This window comes from Planococcus citri, chromosome 4, assembly GCF_950023065.1.
Source record: "Planococcus citri chromosome 4, ihPlaCitr1.1, whole genome shotgun sequence".
NCBI classification, from domain to species: domain Eukaryota; kingdom Metazoa; phylum Arthropoda; class Insecta; order Hemiptera; family Pseudococcidae; genus Planococcus; species Planococcus citri.
Genome location: NC_088680.1, coordinates 48,488,988 through 48,511,275, shown reverse-complemented (window position 1 = coordinate 48,511,275; position 22,288 = coordinate 48,488,988). Strand labels below are relative to the sequence as shown.

General features: G+C 35.5%; 1 protein-coding gene across 4 annotated transcripts in view; it reads right to left on the bottom strand.

The window, feature by feature from the left end:
• LOC135846006 (zinc finger protein castor homolog 1-like) overlaps nt 1–22,288 on the bottom strand; it is a 154,789-nt gene that overhangs the window by 70,902 nt on the left and 61,599 nt on the right. For all 4 annotated transcript variants that reach the window (XM_065364932.1, XM_065364931.1, XM_065364934.1 and 1 more), the window contains one exon: nt 18,001–18,797. In XM_065364932.1, coding sequence (XP_065221004.1) covers nt 18,001–18,790 — 790 coding nt within the window. In that variant the 5' untranslated portion in view covers nt 18,791–18,797. The remainder of the gene's footprint in view (nt 1–18,000; nt 18,798–22,288) is intronic.

Genomic DNA, 22,288 nt, shown 5'->3' with positions numbered 1-22,288 from the left:
ACTTGACCAATTACACACCATTTTTCCAAAATCAGGTTCCACCAGTAATTTCACAAAGGCATTTTTTGAAAATCTGAAAAATCAGTCACTGGCATGCTCAATTTTGAAAACTTGAAAACAACTTTAAAAGAAATTGAAAATGTATTAAACTCAAGGCCGCTCACATATGTATCTGGTGGTCTCGAAGATGTCATTACTCCAGCTCATTTCATTGTAGTCAAAGTAATATTTCAGTAGATAATGAATTGGGTGTTGTTAATACAAGATCTGAATTATCCAACATTTGAAACAAAGACATTTTAGTTAGCCTATATGGACTGCTAATTCAAATCGACAACTTTGTAGTGTGCTGTTCCAGTATAGCTGAGTACCAAGCTGGGTGAAAATCTGCCCTTCTGCCAATAAATACGCGGTAAAGAGCAGTTTAATTGGCGTTTTATACTTTAAGGTGACTTTAAACTGCTGCCTACAGTTTTCAAAATCGCGCTTCAATTTGCGGGCGTAATTTTAGATAAGTTATTCCACTGTAAATATCGATGAAATGAACAACTTAGGTAATCATAATCATTTAAACTACCTATTTGAATTTTCTTACAAATGTATTCGGATTTAAACTCATTTTTTCTTACCCCCCTTTTTTTTAGAAGCAACCAAAAGTAGCCAGTAGGATTCTTCAACATTTTTGAATTATGATAAAAACACTCACTGGAATCAAGATAATTCATTTCTAGAGTTATCCCTTCTCCCAATAGTTCTCAAATTGAATCTTTGGAGGGCGTAGAAGACAGGAGTAGATTTTTAGAAATTTTTGAGCGAGATAACGAATAATAACGCTAGCCTTCTCTCTTCAGTTTAAATTGTATTGACCTCGAAAGTTACTGATGATAAATTCCCAAAGAACAGAATCCCTCAAAAGAAAAATCAATCGACAGCTCATTCGATTAGATATCTATACTATGTACAAAACATCATAAAAAATTGAAACAATACCAATAAATCTAATTTTTTGCAATACCTTACATACTTTCTTTTACTTTTTCACGTTTCGTATTGACCAACACAAAATTACCTCCTCATGCTGTCGTAAAACTGGGTAGAAAAAATTCACCTCACACTTGGCCAAGTATATTCTAGTATCTATGGCTACACAATCGTCAAGACCCCAACCGAAGTGGAACACGATGAGGCGAGAAAATAAACCTAACACAGACCTCCGCGCAGCTCACTAGTCATGTCAGCTCAGGCAGAATACCATTCATATATCAATAAATCAAAACAAGTACGAAAAAAAATTCCCATTTAATATGGGCATTCCTTTATTTCCCGGTCTACGTTGCGCGCATCCATAAATAGTACCGTCAATTAATACAACCTCACTTCATTTACGAGAAAACACCATAAAAACAAACAATAAAACGCCGAGTTCAAACGATCGCGCCAACGTATGATTACGCGCTTCTTGAATCGTGCAATACACGCTATTTTTCTTTTCGACAGACAAAACATCTTCGAAAAATTTCACCAAAAGTGGCGGGAAATTTTGATAGATATAGGAAAAATTCACCACGAAAGAATCTAAACTGAAAAGAGGTGATTGAAACGTCATCAAGGCAAGTGGTCGTCACCTCGTAACGTTTTGTACCTAATACGTGTACCCGTCGTCAACCTTATTGGCATTTGTTCGATTTAAAATGCATAAATTGCAATCCAGTCGTCAACACTCTTGGCAACGTTCAACACATTAATGAACGAAGACAATTTATATTTTTAGTAATGCTACAATGTTGCTTTTAGGTTTTATTTCAAGCCGTTAGTGTCGCATTTAATCAACAATCACGTAACTGATTAACATTTAGTGTCAATTCCTTTTAATAAAAGCGGACCACTGAAAATAAGTTACCATAAATTTCTACACGCTCCGTTTGATTTTATTATTTATACGTAAATTGTACGACTATTTTTTTTTCTCTCTTTGACCCTACTTCCGAATAGTATGATGCCCCCTTTCGCGATTAAACACATTGAAGTAGGAAAGTAAGTACATAAACCGTTGATGAAGCTTGGAAACTCGTACTTCGTAATTATTACTCTTTTACTCGTACTATAAAGTCGTGTGAAATACTGAAAATAAAATACCTACATCTGTTTTATACTATGTACATCTTTTTTATTACATATTTAAAAACCAAAACGTGATGTTCATTTTCTTCCAAGTTCCAAGAGCTGATTTAAATTTCTTACACGAAACGTGCTGTATTCGGTGGCGAACAAGATAACATATTCATCGGAAATGTCAAACCACGTCTATTTGAAAAAACCAGTGTTTGTTTTTTCGACTGTTTTGTCGTGATACCATAAAAAAAAAAAACACAAAGTATTGACGACGAGGCAGTTCTGAAATGTTCTAACTCAGCGAGCTGCCCCTGTCAAGGGAACTGCTGCAACCCAACAAGCTCAAAAGGTTCTTTCGAAGAATTAAAGTGGATGAATGGGTAGGGAGGGGGGGGGGGTCTACATGCAAATCAGGTTTCATATTCGCGTTCAGAAAGTTCAATTCTGCAATAAATGAAGCTAAAACGTATCGTACTTAAGACTTTAACCAAGAATGAGGGCTAGGGATGGTATGGCAGGAGTAAATAAGAGTTTTAGTCAGACCTGGATGACTTTGGCATTCTTTAGATGCAATTTTCACCTATAATTTGTAAGAAAATACTCCAATTTTGTAGCTCTTCCATCAACGGTGTACTTTTGCACGTGAATCGAATTGAAAAAGCACACGACGACGACAACATTGTAAATCAATTGATTATCGTACTCGATGCGAGTTTTTAGCGCTATTTTTTCGGCGGAGGACGGATGTTTACGCGAAAATTATAATATTTATCGACTTTATGGAAATCGTACTAAATAAGGCGCAACAATAGCGAGCTAACAGATGCGGCGCTGTGCGCTGTGCACGATTGACGTAGGTAAATTGTATCGTTTGTGTCGACAATGTTGCTTCTTTTCAACTTCTTTTCAAACCGGAGCCAACGTTTTGCATAAATTTAAACAAAATCCGAATACAAAATGTCCAGATATTGATAATGGCTATTTGTAAAGAAACGAAAAAAGAAAGATGAAGAAAAAAAATCGTTGCACATGGCTCATTGTTCAGCGACGAGCCAGGCCATAAATACATAAATACCCACATAATATTTTAATACATACCACGACACTATTCTCTAAGTATACGAATAGTGTAAATTTTTTTTCCACAACAAGACGTCTGTCTACCCGAGGAGCACTTTTTACAAATACGGGCTCCTTTTTTTCTCCATCTTTCTCTTTCCAGCATAATTATTACTACGTCCACACTGGTGTAATTTAACCCTTTTACTTGTACCTACGTAGTTTTCGGATAAATATTCTCTGCTGTTTGCCACTGACTGACTGAGAGAGAGCTCGAATATGTTTTTTCTTCTTCTTTTTTTTTTTTTCATTTATTCTTTTGCTTCATTTCTCAAGTACATACTACGCTCGCGGTATATAACGTACCCATCGTTAACGCAGACGGGGCTTTAACACGCAGATGGAATCGGTTAATGTACTCGTTGAAGATATGATTTAGTTCAAAGGGGCAAGGAATGACTTGCAGCCGTCTTGAGAGTTTATTTCAAGTGTTTTCAACTCATATTTCTTAAATGAAAAATTCCAGAATATTACGACCGCGAACAGTGTATACGATATGACGTAATACAAGAATAAAAAACAATATACCATATTTGAGCTGCTGCGTGGAAACACTACTCCACTCCATCGTTTATAACTTAACCCTCCTCTGCAGTCTTCACTCGTAGTTGTGAATACAAATTTCAACGGCTATACCCTGGTGCAGCGAGTATATACCTAAGTGATGAAGAATCGATGACGATGACGATGCTAACGATGCCAATGCCAGCAATTGAAAGATTTGTTCGAAGAGTCGATGAAATTTTATCAAAATATATTTGTGATGAAATCTGATCAAACTCAACTTAGGTAGGTAGGTATGTCTTGGTTTTTGTCAAAAAATTGATTTTCAAAAAAAAAAAAAATTGAAAATAATTTTGAAAGTCACTTTAAGGTAAAGTACCAGTTTTGGATCACCTTTTAAAAAAAATTCTGAAGGCGTAAATTTCAACATTAAATTTTTCAAATTTTATCATCTGTGCTTGTAAAAGGAGCCTTCTTCCACAAAATATTGGAAAAAAATTTTTTGTTTGAAACTGGAGTCTGGAGGGCTGTTTTCGCAGCCCTCTGAAATAAGAGCAACCGGGCCAAATTGTAAAATTATATACTCATACATCGATAGAAGGTAGCTTCCATAACAACCTATCACTGGGAAACATTTCAATGTTTCACGGATAAAAAGTTACAGGGGAAAAATCTAAGACCCAAAAAGTACCAATTGTGGATCAAAAATTTCCGATCCACAAGCAGGCCCTTATAAATCGAGGATGCATTTTAATAGCAATTTTTTTGAAATTTTTCAAACTCAAGGTTAAATTTGTCCAAACTTATGTTTAGCTTCACCAATTTTTATATTCTTACCTATTGCATTTTATTTGGAATTTGAGAGAGTAGCTAAAAATTCAATGAAAAAAATGAGTACCAATTGCGGATCAAAAATTTTAGGCCCGCTTGTGGATCAATAATAAATTCATGAAATTCCAATCAAATGTGAATGATTATCATTGCACATCATCAAACGATAAGTTATAGCCCCCACTTGACAATAGATTCGCCGATAAAAAAAGCCAGTGAAAAAGCCGGCTCAAATATGACAGTAAATTTGCCATTAAAAAAACGCCAGGAAAAAATCGGCTGCTGTTTAAATACCTAATGCATTAAATCGCTGAATAAAAACCTGAAATCTACAAAAAATTTCCAGCCCAAGCGGGGATCAAACCCAGGACTTTCCCCTGACAATCCAATGCTCTAACCACGCAGCTATCATTGCAAGGTGAATATTTCTGTTTTCAAGCTGTATACATGTACCCCACTTCATACTTTTATCAATTTTTTAAAAAGAAGTTGTGAATACCCATTGCGCATGTGCGCTATAATCGGCGAATAAAAAACAGCTGATTAAAACAACTGTTTTTATCACTTGCGAGAACCTGCAGTTCGGCAAATAAAAAATTCTGACATTCGCTGGTCAAAAACGGCTGTTTAAATGGCTGTTTTTATAAAAAGTAGCTTTTTCTAACCGGCGTTTTTTCTACGGCAAATTTACTGTCATTTTTGCGCGTCTATTAAACGGCAAATTTACAAAAATCAACTGGCATTTCGGCTTAACCGGCAAATCTCTTGTCAAGTGTGGGCCTGGGTTTGATATGCATTGACATAAATTTGGCGAATTATTCATAAATTTGATCATGTTGGAACAAATTCCTATCAAATTGCTCACTTACATTCTCCACTCATGAAACATTGACATTTTCAAAGAAGACACTGCTCACCAGGGCTTCAAACCCGAACGTTTTCGGGTACGGGTATCGGGTACGGGTACAGAAATTTTTTTCAGAGGATCGGGTACGGGTATCGGGTACGGGTACAGAAAATTTTTCGGGTACGGGTATGGGATTTTGTTCAATTTTCGCCATTTTTGATACAATTTTGATGAAATACCTGAAAAAATACCCGATCTATCGGGTATTCGGGTTCTAAATAGTTTAATCGGGTACGGGTTTGGGTACAGGTATTCCTTGTTTTATTTTTTCGGGTACGGGTACGGGTTCGGGTACAGAAATTTATGGATTTTTGTTCGGGTATTCGGGTATTCGGGTACGGGTACGGGTACGGGTTTGAAGCCCTGCTGCTCACTTCCCATTGAATCACTTTTTAGAAAAAAATAGCACAACATTTTATATTTTTTTTTTGAATTATTGAAATTACACATCAAAATTTTTACCCAAAATTTTTCACACAATTATCAATTACCTATTATTTTTTTTGCGCTCAAAAAACTTTTTTTTTTGTTGAACTTGTTGTTTTTGTGCTGTAGGGATGTCACAGAAAAAGATATCACTTCGTATTTTCATTTTCACAATTTGGAATGCCACAAAACGAAGATCCATAACTGGGTATGAGATCCGCAACTGGTACTTTACCTTAATTTTTACAAAATGGTCGTAGGTACCTAATCAGAATTCTATCATGAATCCTATTCAAGAAGGATCAATCATCAAGTACCCATTGAATCATTTTTTTCAGAAAAAAAATAGCACATTTTATATTTTTTTTGAATTTTTGAAATCACACACATCAAAATTTTTACCCAAAATTTTTCAAACAATTATCAATTATCATTTTTTTGCGCTCAAAAATTAATCCTCGAACATTTTGCATATTTCAAGCAATTCCATCGCCAAAACAAGGTTGGAGAACCACCCATCCTAAAAAAATCTTCTCATATGTAGGTATGTACTTCTTCATCATGTAGTTCAATTTGCAGATCGAGTCTGAATTCGATTATAACACCACGATCTCTAATCTACACTATGGTATATGGACATTAACGTATTACAAAATTGTACGACAGCATACACCACATTTGCCTAGCAATACCAAGCCAAGAGTGAGATGAGCCCAGAATAGGGGCCAAGGGGATACGGGGGGAAATAAATAGAATGAAATACAAAAAAACCACACACAGTCATCGTGTCGAGGTACACTACACACTACACACACTGATTCGAATCATGTCTAAGCTAACGCATCATTAATCTGCATTGTAGTGTGCCTAGTACACATCTCTACGAAATAATAACCGGCGTATATTAATCACAAAATTCTTTCGCCTGCTATTTACGCTGGGAGCGTTTAGTTCACGAATTACAGGGCCATAGGTACTTTTTAAACACTCCGAAAGTCTTATACCAATAACCTATTCCACCACAGAAACATTGTTCGTTATAGAAACAGAGAAAAAACTCCAATATGTCGAGTCATTACATTAAGGAGAATAGTACGAGTACCTACGTAGGTACATAGTATCTCTACAACTATATGTGTTGTAGATATACCTACTCTACGAGCTGTGAGTGAGTATGGATGAGAGAAGAGAGTGAAAAAAAAACTGCGCTGAGCTGGACCAGCTAACGTAAAAAAAAATACCGGTACGTACTTACGAGTATTTCCAGAAATGTCAGACAATGATTATAAAAACGAAGCCCAGATGATGGTGATTACGATAGTGGTTGGTTATTAAAATGAAGTTGAACCCGTAATAAATAGGGAGCTGTCAGTTTTAACGTACTATTAATCATTGTCCTATGTAAGAACAAATGATTCTCTTTCTTTAAAATTTCAGATATGCAACATAGAAATATTACGAATACGAATAAGTAGATATACGAATGCTCGTCCATGTGCAGGTCTATACGTAGGTACCTATAGTACGTAGGTTCATTGGTATATCGATGATCTTACACCGCCGTATGGACGAAAACGACGACATCGATCGTGAAATTCATCACAGGTGATTCAAAATACGACCATCACTCTTATCGAAAGCGATACGTTTTTACTATCCTGCTGCTTATACCCTGCAAACTTTCACTTCGATTTCGATTCGATGTCGTGGAATGCGCAAAAATCCTTCTTCGCCAAATTCGCCATTGCTGGGTTCATTTTGTATGCTAAGCCTTTCCTATTTATATTAATGACCAATCTTCTCACGTTTGCTAATTCTTTATCATACTTGTTATCGCGAATTTGATACATTCAAATATTCGCATTTTGCGTACCTATCAAAATTTAACCATTCAAATGAAACCGGAGTAATGAATACCTATACGCTTTGTATAAGTAATAGTCATCGCTTAAAAATTCGTCACCCCCCTCCGTAGATGTTTTCTATTGAATTCAAAATGTATCTACACAGTATTTAGAAGATGATGCATCGTCAACAATATTTCAGTTTCAAATTTACGACGGTACTGATATCTCGATCCTCTCTCTTCACCTTCGTCTCAATTTTGTTCACTAAAGTTGAATGTTGATCATCATTTTATTTCATAAAATGAGCCAGAGCTATTGATTGATTAAGATTTCAAAACGAAGGGCTTGGAAATTTTTCTAGCTCTTAATTTTGCATCTTCGGCCAAGATTTTAAGTGTTGAAGCGCATTTTTTTGATTTTTGGTGAATTTTTAAAAATCAAAATCTGAGCTAAGAATACGAAAAAAATTAAAATTTCACCAAATTGACCAATAAAGCTTAAATTTGGTATGTACCCCATTTTTGACCAGCCAAATCGATTGGAAACGGTTTTGAAACGTTTTGGGCAGTTCTGAAGTATCCAGCAGATTTTTAAAAATTGAAATGTCTCCAAAATTTTATTAAATGTGATTAGAAAGCTAAAATTTAGTTTATACTCTAATTTTAATATGTTGAGTCGATTTGAGAAGCTTTCCAGCTGTTTTGGAGCCTCCAGCGACATTTTAAAAACCCCAGTTTTCCAACAAAAAAAATGCAGTTTTTCCAGAATCAGAGGGTTGCAGTGTTGACAATCCTATTTTTGTTTTGCGATTTCATACTGTATTGAAAATTTGAAAAATACTGGAAGCTCCAAAACGATTTGAAACCACCTACAATCGACTCAGCACCTTAAAAATAGGGTGTAAACTGAATTTTAATTGTTTGCGTCAAAAGGAAGAGAAACCATGCATTTTTCAAAATTTTCAAAAATAAAATCACTGGACAAAAAATATAGTTTTGAACTAGAACTCATCGATTTTGGAAAAAATTGAATGTATGTAATTGGTCAAGTCCTCAAGTGGATTATTAACAAGCACCAATTTAGCTTTCTAACTTCATTTGGTAAAATTTTGCGGAAATTTCAAGTTTCAAAAATCTGCTGGAGGCTCCAGAACTGCTCAAAACGGTTTGAAACCATCTCTAATTTGATATTTTGGCGGATCGAAAATCAGATATGTACGTACTAAATTTAAGCATTCTAGGTCAATTTGGTAAAATTTTGATTTTTTTTTTTGTATTTTTGGTCCAAAGACTTCCAAACTTTTGCCAAAAAATCGAAAAATGCACTTCAGCTCCTGAAATTATGACAGGTGATGTATTTTTGCATGCCCTTTTGATCTAGTTTTGTCTGGTTCAAAAATGTTCGTTCCAGTCCTGCATGAAGTCGAAAAACTTAATGGTTAACCTAACCTAACCTAACCTCCATCAAGTTTCATAACTAACTTCAGACTGATAATGCATTTAAGAAAGTCAATTTGAAAACTAATTACTTATTCAATTACTAGATTTTGATTTTTCATTTAAGTACTGCCAAAACCTCTAATTAAACAAGGAGGATACCTACTCATGATTTCATGTCATCACATTCGAGTTTATGAACAGAATAAGCCTTAACAAAGGAAGATCGAGCAATCCAGAAAATCAGTTTATTAGCAAAAAAAGAAAAGAAAACCCAAATAAAAAGTGAAACCTCGGCCTCGCACCTGAGAATCTAACTTGCACCTATTGGAATGGAATGGAATGGGACAGAAGGAGCAGGAGCACGAGTACGCTTCGCATTTACACATTTCACCAGGTTACCACACTTTTAGCCAACTTGGCTATAGCACACAGTGATCTTTCATCATCGTTTTATAATAAAAATAGGGAGAAACACCCCAAATACGATTTTAGTATTTTCATTTCGAAAGAATTTACTAAATGACGATATATAAATCGGTTATTTTTCGCTGTTCTCGCGATTTAACCTCTCGGATCACCATTGTGTTTGAAGCGCGTATGGTAGATTTGTGTCGAGTGTTCCCTCTTTCGGCGCTTTATAATATCTGTATTAGCCACCTGTTACGTATGTGTACGCATATACATAGTATAGGTATCTTATTTTTATTCCATTCGTGATGAATATTTGCTGAAAACGATACTTTTGTATCCCGTAGTGAAGTTTATTCTTGAAAATGTTATTATGTCAGATGTTAATTTCACAATAGCGAGACGGCGTTTTTTTCTTTCTTTTTGCCGCTTTCAAAGTGTGGTATAGTAAAATACCTACATAGCAACACTTCGAGTCATTGTTTTAACATTGTACATAGTTTACGATTCGTCGTGTTGAAAATGAGAATATAATCACATCGAGCATGTGACGCGACGAGCGACGCGCGATCCTCGTTAACAATTGCTCGCTGACAGGTTAATCAACTGGTACTTAATTTTTTTTCCTTATCTGGGCGGTCGGTCGACTTTTAATTTTATTCTCTTATCGATGACCTTTTTTTCCCCCATCTTTTTATGTTTGCTTTTTAGAGTGTGTAGGAATAAGGTTATATGAGGAAAAGTACGAGGTATAGGTATTGGAATAGACGGAGGAGGAATGATTAAAAATTGATTTCAATCGGTTTAATAAATTATGCTTATTATCTGCTAATTTTCGACTTGAATATGTGCGAGGAATTGCCACCCTTTGATGAAATATTAAAGAAAAATTCATTCGTGACAGTGTGGTGAAAAATATTACCGAAATGGCCTGTTTTTTCTTCGTCTTCGATAATTTCACTTACATTATACGTGCACGTACCTATACTAGAACGCTTGGTTTTTTTCTTCTTTTTTTTACCCCTATTCTTCATTACCTTTTATATCTATCGTTTCTTTCGTATAATATACTGGGTTTTTATATCGTATTACTTCATCGCGTATATTCGTCGCCTGTCATTTTATCATAAATTATTTCCTTATTCCAGTTTATCGTGTGTTTGAGAGTACGTTGACATTTAAATTCGCTCCTTGGAGTATTGGCGAGCTGCTGAGGTGAAGCGTCAAGTTATGTATGGATTTGAATAGGATGCATGTCTCGTGAATATGAGTTGGGTATTAGGTTAAAGGAATAATGATTTAGTTTTTCATAGTCTTATGCTCATCTCAGTTGAATTGACAATTATTTTTGATATTTGAAGAATTGTTCATTTAAAAAATAAAAACGTTTATCAGCAATGCAGATGGAGAATTGTGCAGTGTCTGACACCATGGACTGAAGATCAAGCGAAAAATCATAGGATTAAACAGAAAACAGAACACATCAGAAAATGATCTTATCTAAACACATGTGAATTGATGTACCTACTTACTCAATTTGAAAAATGAAAATGAGGGTGTTAAAGGGTTCTTGGTTCAAACTTCTTTTTTTCCATCATCATCATGTACTACCCACTCTCCAATAGGTAGGTATTTCTAATCTAACTATAGGCACTGGACCTGCCTTAGTCTTATAAGACAACCCAGGGCTGTTAAATTACCGTAATTTATTCGCTGGTAAAATACGGTATTTTACGGTATTTATGGTATTTTACCAATTTGGATATGAAGAGTTATTTGTAGTTAGACTTCAAAGTTCTGAACTTCTGACCTGCCTCTGAAGTAAATTTTCATCGTGTTATTAGAGATTATAGGACATTTTTGGAAATTTATGGGGAAAATTGTTGGTAACTTTCAAATCATAAATTTTCATGGAAATTTGGAAATTTATGGAAAAAAAGTGTTCAATTTGGCTTTTTGGTAAATTATGGTAAAATACGGTAATAAACTTTTGGTAAACTACCGCTGTAATTTATTAACATAAATTACCTTACAGCCCTGAGACAACCAACTGTAGGCCGAGGGGAACGGAAACAGTAAGGAAAAATTGAGTAATGCCAATTTATCCTGCATGTGCACTCTTGGCAGCGCTGCAGTCTAAAAATGATGAATGGCAACTAATGAACTTTCAAAGAGTAAGAATAAATGTTGGAAGTTGGAGTTATTTTTTCTTACCTATCAATATCACCACATCACATTATCACTGTGCATGAAAATTGTTGAATACTATATTTCAATTTTAAGAGTAAATGAATTGAATTTTGTTTCACATTTCATATGAGCGCTATGTTCGTTTTGCTTACCTTTCTGACCGGGTTTTTGTTCCGTGCTACCCCGCACTACCCAATTGTGGGTAGTGCGAGGTAGACCTAGTGCACGGGTTTTAGACCGAGTTAGACCGAGTGAGCAAAACCAACATAGGCTATTGCAATAAATTAGTGATTCATACAAGGAAATTTTAACGTTTAAATACAATACAATATTTTGCTGTCATTTCGAAAAATCAACTACAGCGCGGGATAAATTGGCATTACTCAGGAAATTTTGTCAAGATGGCTGCCAGTTGGTTGTCTTATACGCAGGTCCAGTGTCTATATTTCTAATGAAAAATCCGTCACCCACCTACCTATCTACCTACCTACCCACAGGTCCTACCCCCACCTACATGCCCTAACCACTCGTCTACAAGTACACTTTGAGGGCCACTCCCACTTGAAATACACAGCTGGTCTGTAAAGTGATGTTGAATAGTACCTAGGACTGGTGAGACAGCAGGGTACTCGGTGTTATCTTGATAATGGTGATGGAATAGGACTGGGGGTATAGCAGGGTACAATGAGAGGCAGGTGGTTTACAGGTCCCTTTTTCTCTTTTTTTTTTTTTTAGGAATTTATGCATTAAAATAATGAACTAAAATTGCAATTACTCAGCAATATTACGTACATAAATCCAAATTGAACCAAAAAATAATCTATTCCCTCCGCCTTGATAATTCTCATAATAAGTATTCTGTCCAATACATACAAAAAATGGTTGGATAGTTTAAGAGAACATTCAAATGAAATACAATTTCATATCTCAGAGCTAAACCAATAGTGTGCTATGCACACTAAAAAGGAATTTATTAATTGATTAACATTCCTTACCAATAACACATTAGGCAACGGCCAATTTGTGTTCAGGTTGAAAATAGGCTTAATAGATGCTTTAGACCCTTAATAAAAACCAGTGTGGGGTTTTTCAATTTGAGTTGTTTTTGTGGTCAAGAGAGATGATCAAAGTTGCAAAAATGACCGTTTTTGCCCTACTTCAAGGGTCTGTAGCGACATTAGTATTGTTTTGCGAAAAAAAAACCAAGGCCATTTTCGGATTCTACGCACTTTTTTAAGTAAACTACATTCCCCGATTTTTGATTTTCGAAGTTTCAAGCGCATATGGAAGATTTTTATTTGCACAAATATTTCAAAACTTAGAGCGCGCGACGCTGGCGTTACTCCACCACGTAACCGTGGCGCAGAACTGTGTTCACCCGACGAAGTTCAAATTGAATTTTTCATATTTAGAAAAATTAGTCTTATGCGCTTGAAACTTCAAAAATCGAAAATCGGGGAAAGTAGTTTACTTAAAAAAGTGCGTAGAATCCGAAAATGACTTTTTTTTTTTTTTTTTTTTGCAAAACAATACGGATGTCGCTATGAACTCTTGAAGTACCATAGGACAAAAATTGCCATTTTCGCAAAGACGGTCTCTCCTGATCACAAAAACAACTCAAATTGAAAAAACTCACTCTGTTTTTTGTTTCAGGATCTACACTATCGATTAAGCATATTTTCAACCCAAACATCAAAAAAGTTCAAAAATCAACATAATTTTCATTTCAAGCATTGAAAAAAAGCAAAAAAATCAATCTTAAAATTTGACAAAAAATCATGCTCGAAACTTTATTTTTAAAATTTCACGAACGGACAAATTTTTGTGCACAATAATAATTCATCAAGGTAAACCCAGCCCTTTTTAAGCATCCGAATCTCTCTACGGATTATTTTTTGTCATTTTTCGTCGAAAATAAACCGATGAAATAATATTTCCGTAGTCTGGCGTGTACAATTGTACATATTTGAGCGATTATAACACATTTACGAGTTTCGTGAGTACATTTTTAGCAACACGTTTTACGTATGTAGAAATTTTCGTTAATTGTTCCAACCGTGTAATAATGATTGTAAAAGCGATGAAAAAAAATGATACAACTGGCGGAAATTTTTTTTTAGTTTTGTTTCACATACAAAACGTGCCGAATTTTTAATCGAGTGAATTTTCATCGCGTTTTTTAAACGTGCATTAAATTAATAACGCGTTGTTAAAAATGATGAAGATGAACAAAAAAAAAAAAAAAAAAAAAAAACAGAACAAAAACGCGAAATAGTGATAAATTTAAAATTTAGTGTAAATACAAATGCGAAAAAATTAAAACCGAGTCGTTGATAATTATAACTATTGTAGGAAACATTCGCTATTTTACGTGACTGCTTTAATTATACTCTTCTACGCTTAGTATATTATGTAGTTGAGTTAGGTTAGGTTAGGCTGTGCGCTTAGATATGTTATTGCATCACAGGGTGGTTCAAAATTACAACCGATGGGTATAAATAATCGTAGTTTCGAGTTCATTGCACCGATGACGAGACAAGTATAAGAGCTTTCTTTGAGAACAGGGTGTTGGTGTGTGTATTTTTTTTTTTTTTTTTTTTTTCATAAACGTAGAATTGAAAAAAAACTGAAGTAGAAAAATGGTACAAAAATAATGAAAAATAAACGATACTGTGTACAACTTGGAAGAGGCACGCGGTTTCGTGCCGTAATGAATTTTAAATTGCCTATGGTATGCGTTATTGTGCGGCCGCGAAGTGCACATTTTATTAGATTTGGTGTGTTAATGACGACGACTGGGTATATGAGCTGGGGCTAGGCTAGGTTGGGCCAAGTCGCCAAGTCCCATGATCATACACAATTGTCGCGGGCGCCTCGCTGCACTTCTCCTCTCACGTGAAAGTAGAACATAACGAATCATAGTACACTAAAATGATTTCTTCGAAAATTATATTTTACTCTGTATTATCGCAGTGTGCTCTGGTGTTAATCGTTCTACGAGAGAAAAATTATAAACACATATGGGCTGGACCCGGCGGCTGGCTTATTCGCATATACCCGAATTAAAATTTAAATTGCTTTATAAATTCACCAGTCTCGTTGCGCAACCTTAATTGAATAAAATGGCAAGACAATGAAAGTAGAAATCCAATGTTAACGTCTCATTGTTAACAATTTTGTAACCTTCTTTTAATTTTTTTCTAAACTATTTCCAACGAAGATGACAACTAGATACCTCTATATTGTACACGAATAGTACGACGACGATGATGATGACACTGAGATTCTTGACGAGAAATTCAACTCAACCCGTTTAATCTCGTCGCAAGGATCGTAGGTCGACGAGCTCTCCATACAAATTGGAGATTTCAAAATTTATGGAAATGTGCGTATCACGTTATATTATTTTCTTATACCTATTTTCAATTGTTTTAGTCGGTCGTGGATTACTTTTTAAAAAGGGGCCATGCTCGGTATTTATCGTCCCACTGCACTTCGTACGAAAAATCAATTTTTTTCCACTTAATTATGCGTCATTGTTTTCGTATACAAGTTGGTCGTCGTGTCGGACGATCAAATATCCATTTTTTTCCTGTTTTGGCTCAAACTCTCGAATCTTTATCGAGAATAGGGTGGATTTTTTGATGAATTTGCATCTGCTTCGGTTAGTTTGTCGAGTACCTATCGAGATGGTGGGTTGATTTTGTAGGCTAAAGAGCGAATACTGGTGTGATTTACGAATGACTTCGAATGAAGAAGAAGCGAATGGGGCGTGTCCAATTTATAATCTAGCGATTGATTTTCAATTTTTATTGAATTTCAGTGACTAAATGCAGGAAGAATTATTTAATGGGGGAGCCCGCTTAAGGATCTATTGCGCCCCCCCCCCGTCGATCCTCCGGGACAACTTTTTTCTTAAAGGGAGAGTCCTAAGGAACATTTCTAGCCCTTGTACTCGAAAAAAAGTGGTCCTACTTGCAAAATGGCGGCCATTTTGATTGACAGGTCAGCCAAAATCGCAAATTTTGCGTTCCAACATAGGACTTGCACAAAATTTTTCAAAGGTACATCGAAAGATCAAGCAAAAATTTATAACCTGTCAAAATTTCAAGGGCTGAAGTGCCATTTTCGATTTTTGGTGAATTTTTGAAAATCAAATTTAGGCCAAAAATGAGGAAAAATTCAAAATTTTACCAAATAGACCAAGAAAGCTGAAATTTGGGATACACCCTATTTTCGACATGCCAAATCGATTGGAAACGGTTTCAAACCGTTTTGAGCAGTTCTAGAGCCTCCAGCAGATTTTTGAAACTCGAAATTCCCACAAATTTCATCAAATGGAGTTGGATAGCCGAAATTACTCTGCAAACTAATTTAAATACGCTACGAAGTCAACTGCAGGGGGATTTCAAGTCGTTTTGGAGCCTCCAGCGACTTTTTGAGAGGTCATATGGTGTTTTTTGGAAAATTGAAATTTCCAAAAAGTAGCTGGAAGCTTCAAAATCATTTAAAACCATTTGAAACCACCGTTTAGTCGACTTCATATCGTATTGAAATTAGTTTGCGAAGTAAATTTCAGCTTGCCAACTCTATTTGGTAAAATGTTGCGGGAATTAAGTTTCAAAAACCTACTGGAGGCTCCAGTAATTTTCAAAAGTCGCTGGAGGCTCCAAAATGATTTGAACGCACTTGAAGTCATCTTCAGAGGGTGTTAAAATTGGAGTGTAGAGTACATTTCAGCTTTCCCTATCCATTTGATGAAATTTTATGAAAATTTGAAGTTTCAAAAATCTGATGGAGGCTCGAGGAATTTTCAAAAAGTCGCTGGAGGCTCCAAAGTGATTTAAACTCACTTGAAGTCGTCTTCAGAGGGTGTTAAAATTGGAGTATAGAGTAAATTTCAGCTTTCCATTTCCATTTGATGAAATTTTGTGAAAATTCAAAGTTTCAAAAATCTGATGGAGGCTCCAGGAATTTTCAAAAAGTCGCTGGAGGCTCAAAAACGACTTGAAATCTCCCTGCAGTTGACTTTGTAGCGTATTGAAATTAGTTTGCAGAGCAAATTTCGGCTATCCAACTTCATTATTTGATAAAATTTTATGGGAATTTCAAGTTTCGGAAATCTGCTGGAGGCTCCAGAACTGCTCAAAACAGTTTGAAACAGTTTCCAATCGTTTTGGAATGTCGAAAATAGGGTGTATCCCAAATTTCAGCTTTCTTGGTCAATTTGGTAAAATTTTGATTTTTTCACTCATTTTTGGCCTAAATTTGATTTTCAAAAATTCACCAAAAATCGAAAAACGCACTTTAGCACTTGAAATTTTGACAGGTGATGAATGTTTGCTTAATCTTTCGACCTAACTTTGTACAGTTTGAAAAATGTTGTGCAAGTCCTATGTTGGAACGCAAAATCTGCGATTTCAGCTGACCTAGGTCAATCATAATGCCCCCCATTTTGTAAGTAGGACCACTTTTTTTTTTTTTTGAGTACAAGGGCTAGAAATGTGCCTTAGGACTCTCCCTATAAGAAAAAAGTTGTCCTGGAGGATCGACGGGGGGGGGGGGGGTGCAATAGATTCTTAAGCGTGCTCCCCGACTAATTAGACTGGCAAAAATTCATTGATTTGGATTTCAAAATAGGATAAATCGAAAACTCATGTCTTTATAGCTCGTACGATGCTCAATTGCTTGAATTTCAGAAACCATACGATAATTTTTCTCTCAAGCAACCTAAATAACTGATTTTCCAACTCAAAAACAAGTACATATATACATCCACCTTTTATAGATAGGCCTGGGCACCTGATACGAATAAACGAACGAACTCGATGACCATAAATTTTTCCTTTTTACCCTACTGTCGGTGCGTACTCGAGGAACCTGATTGTTTCCACTTTCTAAACTAATCATAACGCGAGGGTTACCGACGATAATATTACATACCGATAATTTCTCCTAGAGCTTTATTTACGACAGCTTATTAGCTGCTTCATTTGACATCCAATGACCCGTTTTAGATTATTCGGAGTGATTTTGTAACTAGGTAAGTAATTTGACCGAAACTGATAAAACGCGAGAAGGTAGGTAAAAAAAAAAAAAGTACACCGTACTTATGGTACATAGTACCTACGTAGAACTCTACGAGCCCTATCTCACACGCATATATGCAAGTACATAGAGAATAAATTTTTCAAAGCCCATGCATGTATGTACTTACCGGAAGAGAAATTCGATATAGGTACGTTGTTAATTGTCTGGGCTACATCCGTCGCAACGTCGGTATTTACGCCGTATATTCCCAATAACTCTTTGACCGTATTTTGAAAGTACTCTTTTAGATCAGAAGCGTCGCCGCCATGACCTAGTAACGGATGCAGAAAATAAGGACCAGCTGGAGTTTTGAACGATTCCAAAATCTCCTTTCTGCGTTTTTCCTCGGTTTTCACGTTGATAACGGGTTCGTCGCCGCTGTCGCTATCGCTGTAGTACGAATTAACGTGATTGTACGGATAAGGTGAGGTGCTCTTGGAGCAACTGAGATCTATGGGAGACGACTCGTTGACCGTTTGTTCGGCTTCGTCGTCGTCTTTGGCATTCTGCGCACCGGCGCCATCGTTATCATCTTTGGTAGGTTTACCAGCGTCTTCGTCGACGTTCGTACAGCCGCCGCTGGATGTGCCACGGAGGACGTCGACGTTGCTTAAGTCTAGCGCGTAATCGGATTCGCTGGAGTTGCTGGGGGTTCGATCGCGATTCGTGAACGATTCGGTGATCGATTCGGTTTCCGAGTACGCGATGTTACGCGGTTGGAAGTTTTTACGTTTGTTGCGTTTGGTCTCGGCCGACGATAGGTATGATCTCGCCGACATTAACGAGATTCCCTCCGATTCTGAATCTATCTCGTCCGAAGTCATAGCCGAATCCATGATGATCGGTCCGCCGTTGTGCGATTTTGGCGCCTCTGACATAAACATGACTCCGGAATCGTTTTCCGCCATTATGATCATTGGTCATCTGCAAAACAGAAATTAACATGTTTGTTAGAACAGTTGTAGAAAAATTGTCGTTATCGAAATTCAACATTTTTATTATTTTATGACAAAAAAAAAAAACAAACAAACAAACAAACCATATCAAGGATATCTACGAAGTTATCTGCCATACTTGAGGGGGAAATGATCACATCTGATCAGATTGGATCAGATCTAATTATTGCATCCAAGGAATGTCTGTTTTGATCTGATACAATCAGATCTGTTGCGCTATAACCCGGTCCAATCTGGTCAGATTAAACTTGATCAGATTTGATCATTTTCTTCAAGCAGGTATGATTTGATCTGTTCGGATAAGCTAACATCACATAAGATCTGCTCAGATATGGCCAATTTCCCAATTTGAACAAACCCAATATTTTCCCCTTCAGTGCCCATGGGAAAATTATTGGATCTGATCACGCCTCATGAAATCAGATCTGGTCATATCCAATCGGGTTTGTCCTAAATGGATCTGATTAATCCAAATTGGAACCACAATCTGTTTTACAATGAAGTTTCAAAAACAAAATCCGAAAAGCTCGATCAAAACTAAACTTTCCGCACAAAAGCTCTTGGCTGTTAATAATGAGTCAAAAGCTGGAAATTATGTACAATTTTTATTATTATTATTAGGTATTTTTTTTATTACTTCAATTGAGATACATGCTGCAGCAAGGGATATGTTTCGCACCAGATTCAATTTTGAATATTTCAGAGCGCATAACAAACACCCAATAGGTATACCTGATTTTGAATAACCTTGCTGAGCTGATTGCAATACGCACAGCCCTTCAAGTTCTCAAGGAAAATGATATCAAGAAAGTAAAGTTGTTGAGCGATTTGAATTATGTAATAAAAGCACTCAATAATACCTGTTCTTTTTGGCAATCGAATAATTGGAAGAATTCTCGCAATCAACTTGTACACTATGAGCATTTGTTTAAGGAAATTCTCCAGTTTATGTAAAGAATTTGATAATGTTGAATTTATTCATGTTTTTGCAAGAAACCACAAATTTAGGAACATTATCCTTATCCAGGATTCTTTGGCTAAAAAGGCAGTCTATACAGTCAAACAAAGCGGGTTGAGAATCCTTAGTTTAGATTTCGTTTGACATTTCAAAATTTGAAAAAAATCATAGTCTCATTGTTCTAGACAAATTGCAGAAAAAACTTTTCTCTATGGGCTAAAAATTCCAGAAAATCTTGCTTTTGCCCCAAAAAATTTTTTGTAGTCAAAGTTGCAAAAAAAAAAGAGTTTTTATATTGCATGTCCAACATAGCTTGACTGGAATTGTGTCATTTGTGTAAGCCGAATTCCATGCAACAAATCCCAATTTTTTTTGGTTCTCAAAATTTTTTAGAAAGTAAAAATCATTGACTGTGTATTTTTGGCATGTTTATTCATGGCTGATTGACTAAAAAAAGATATTGAAAAAAAAAATCCGAATAAGTGCAATTCAAATTTGGGAAACCTTTCCATTATTTTCTTTTGGCTTTCATAAAATGCGATTAACACAATTCCAGTCAAGCTATGTTGGACAGACAATATAAAAATTACCAAGAAAACCTTACCTACCTTTTTGGACTAAATTTGCGGGGAAAAAACATTTTTTGTAAAAAAGATCAATTTCTTGTCAAAATCGTCGGAAAGTCTTGTTTTTTTTGCCAAAATTACAGAAAACACTTCTATTCAAGATTTCTATAAAGTTTTGCTTTTTTGTCGCAAAAATTGGCTCTTTTTTTATCAAAATTGCAAAAAATCTTACTTTTTGCAAAAAATATAAGAAAAATTCAACTTTTTTTTTCAAAATTGCTAAAATTGTTTTTTTTTAAAAATCAAAATTGCCTGTCAAAATTGTCAATTTTTTTTATAAATCAAAATTGCCATTATGATTTCTTATTCTAGCCAAACTTGAAAAAAAAATATGACCAAATTTTCAGGAAGTCTTGCTTTTTAACCTAGTCAAAACTTGGGGAGAAATTAATATTTTGCATAAAAACACCAAAAAGTCGTAATTTTTTGCACAAACTGTAAAAAAAATATGTATATTTTTTTATAGAATTACCAAAAAAGCTGTTTTTTTTTCAAAATTGCCAAAAAGTCAGCTTTTTTGGTCAAATCCACCCCCCCTTTATCTAAAAAATTGTATTAATCTTGTCATAAGTTGTCTAAATAAAGCTTTTTGATTGGAAAAAAATTGCAAAAAAATCCAGACTCGTTTTTTGTAATTTCAAAATTTCCCAAAAGTTTTTTTTCGTGGCCGAAATTCTAAGGAATTTGTACCTACATGTGAAAATCAAGTTTGACGGGAAAAATTCATTCGAGAAACCAATACCTATTAATTGAGCTCAAATGTGAAAATTCGGTAGTCAGGGAAATATTTATTCGGTGAAATGGTAATTCGAAGTGTTGATAGTTATGGAATAATGGATTTGAGGGATTGTACCAGCTAGCATCCCTTTTTCGACCCTTCTTTTGCCAATTAATTTCCAAAATCAGATTTCAAGCCTATTGAAGGTACCACGACCCCAAATTTTTATCAAAATTCTAGAAAATTTCACAAGTGAAGTTGCACATTGATTGTTACTGATTCCAAGGTTCTGAGTTCGAATATTGGCTCAATTTTTTGATCCAGCTCCCCAACTCTTTCTAATCACCTCATCAGAGCCCTTAACCATGATCAAAATATACCAAAAATATAAAATCACACTTGACACATTACATTTTTTTATGAAGTTTCCAAATTTCGTTTTTGTATACAAACTCTTCAATTTCAGTCTCTCCTCTTGCCCCCCCCCCCAAACGATTGACTGGGAAAATGTGATGTATCAAATCGATTTCCACTGAATCAACGTCTTCAATTTCAAATACCTATTTCCTTTTTTTATTTGATTCCTCGGTGTTTTTCCAGCTCAAACTGAATGAAATTTCTATACACCTTCGAAAAAATTCTTCAATTCGCCTACTTGGGAATAATTCCCGAATAAATATAGACAACCCCCAAAAAATTCAACGCCATTAAAAACACCCACTAATAAATCAGAAAACCATAAAAATACCCTCTTCGCGTTGGCCAACTCACGTAAAAAGACAGATGATACACACGATGAAAACCGAACATCGATGAGGGCGATATCGAGAAACGCAAACAGTAATGTTGAAAAAACAACAATGATTTCATGCAGGTCTACAAGTTGAAATAACATACGAGTACACAGTCTATATGCCATGTTCACTCTGCAAGACTTTAAACTATTGGTCTCTGACAAACAATATGACTCCATCTCCCGCACACTCGCCAGTTGCCACGAAACGAGAAAAAAAATCAATTGCTCATTGACTCAGCATCTTGAAAATGAAGACCATCAATTGAAATATCAATAAAATGCATATTACCTCGTAACCCATACAGTACTGCATATAAGGACTAGTTGATAAATGAAAATAACGATATCTAATATGTGTGAG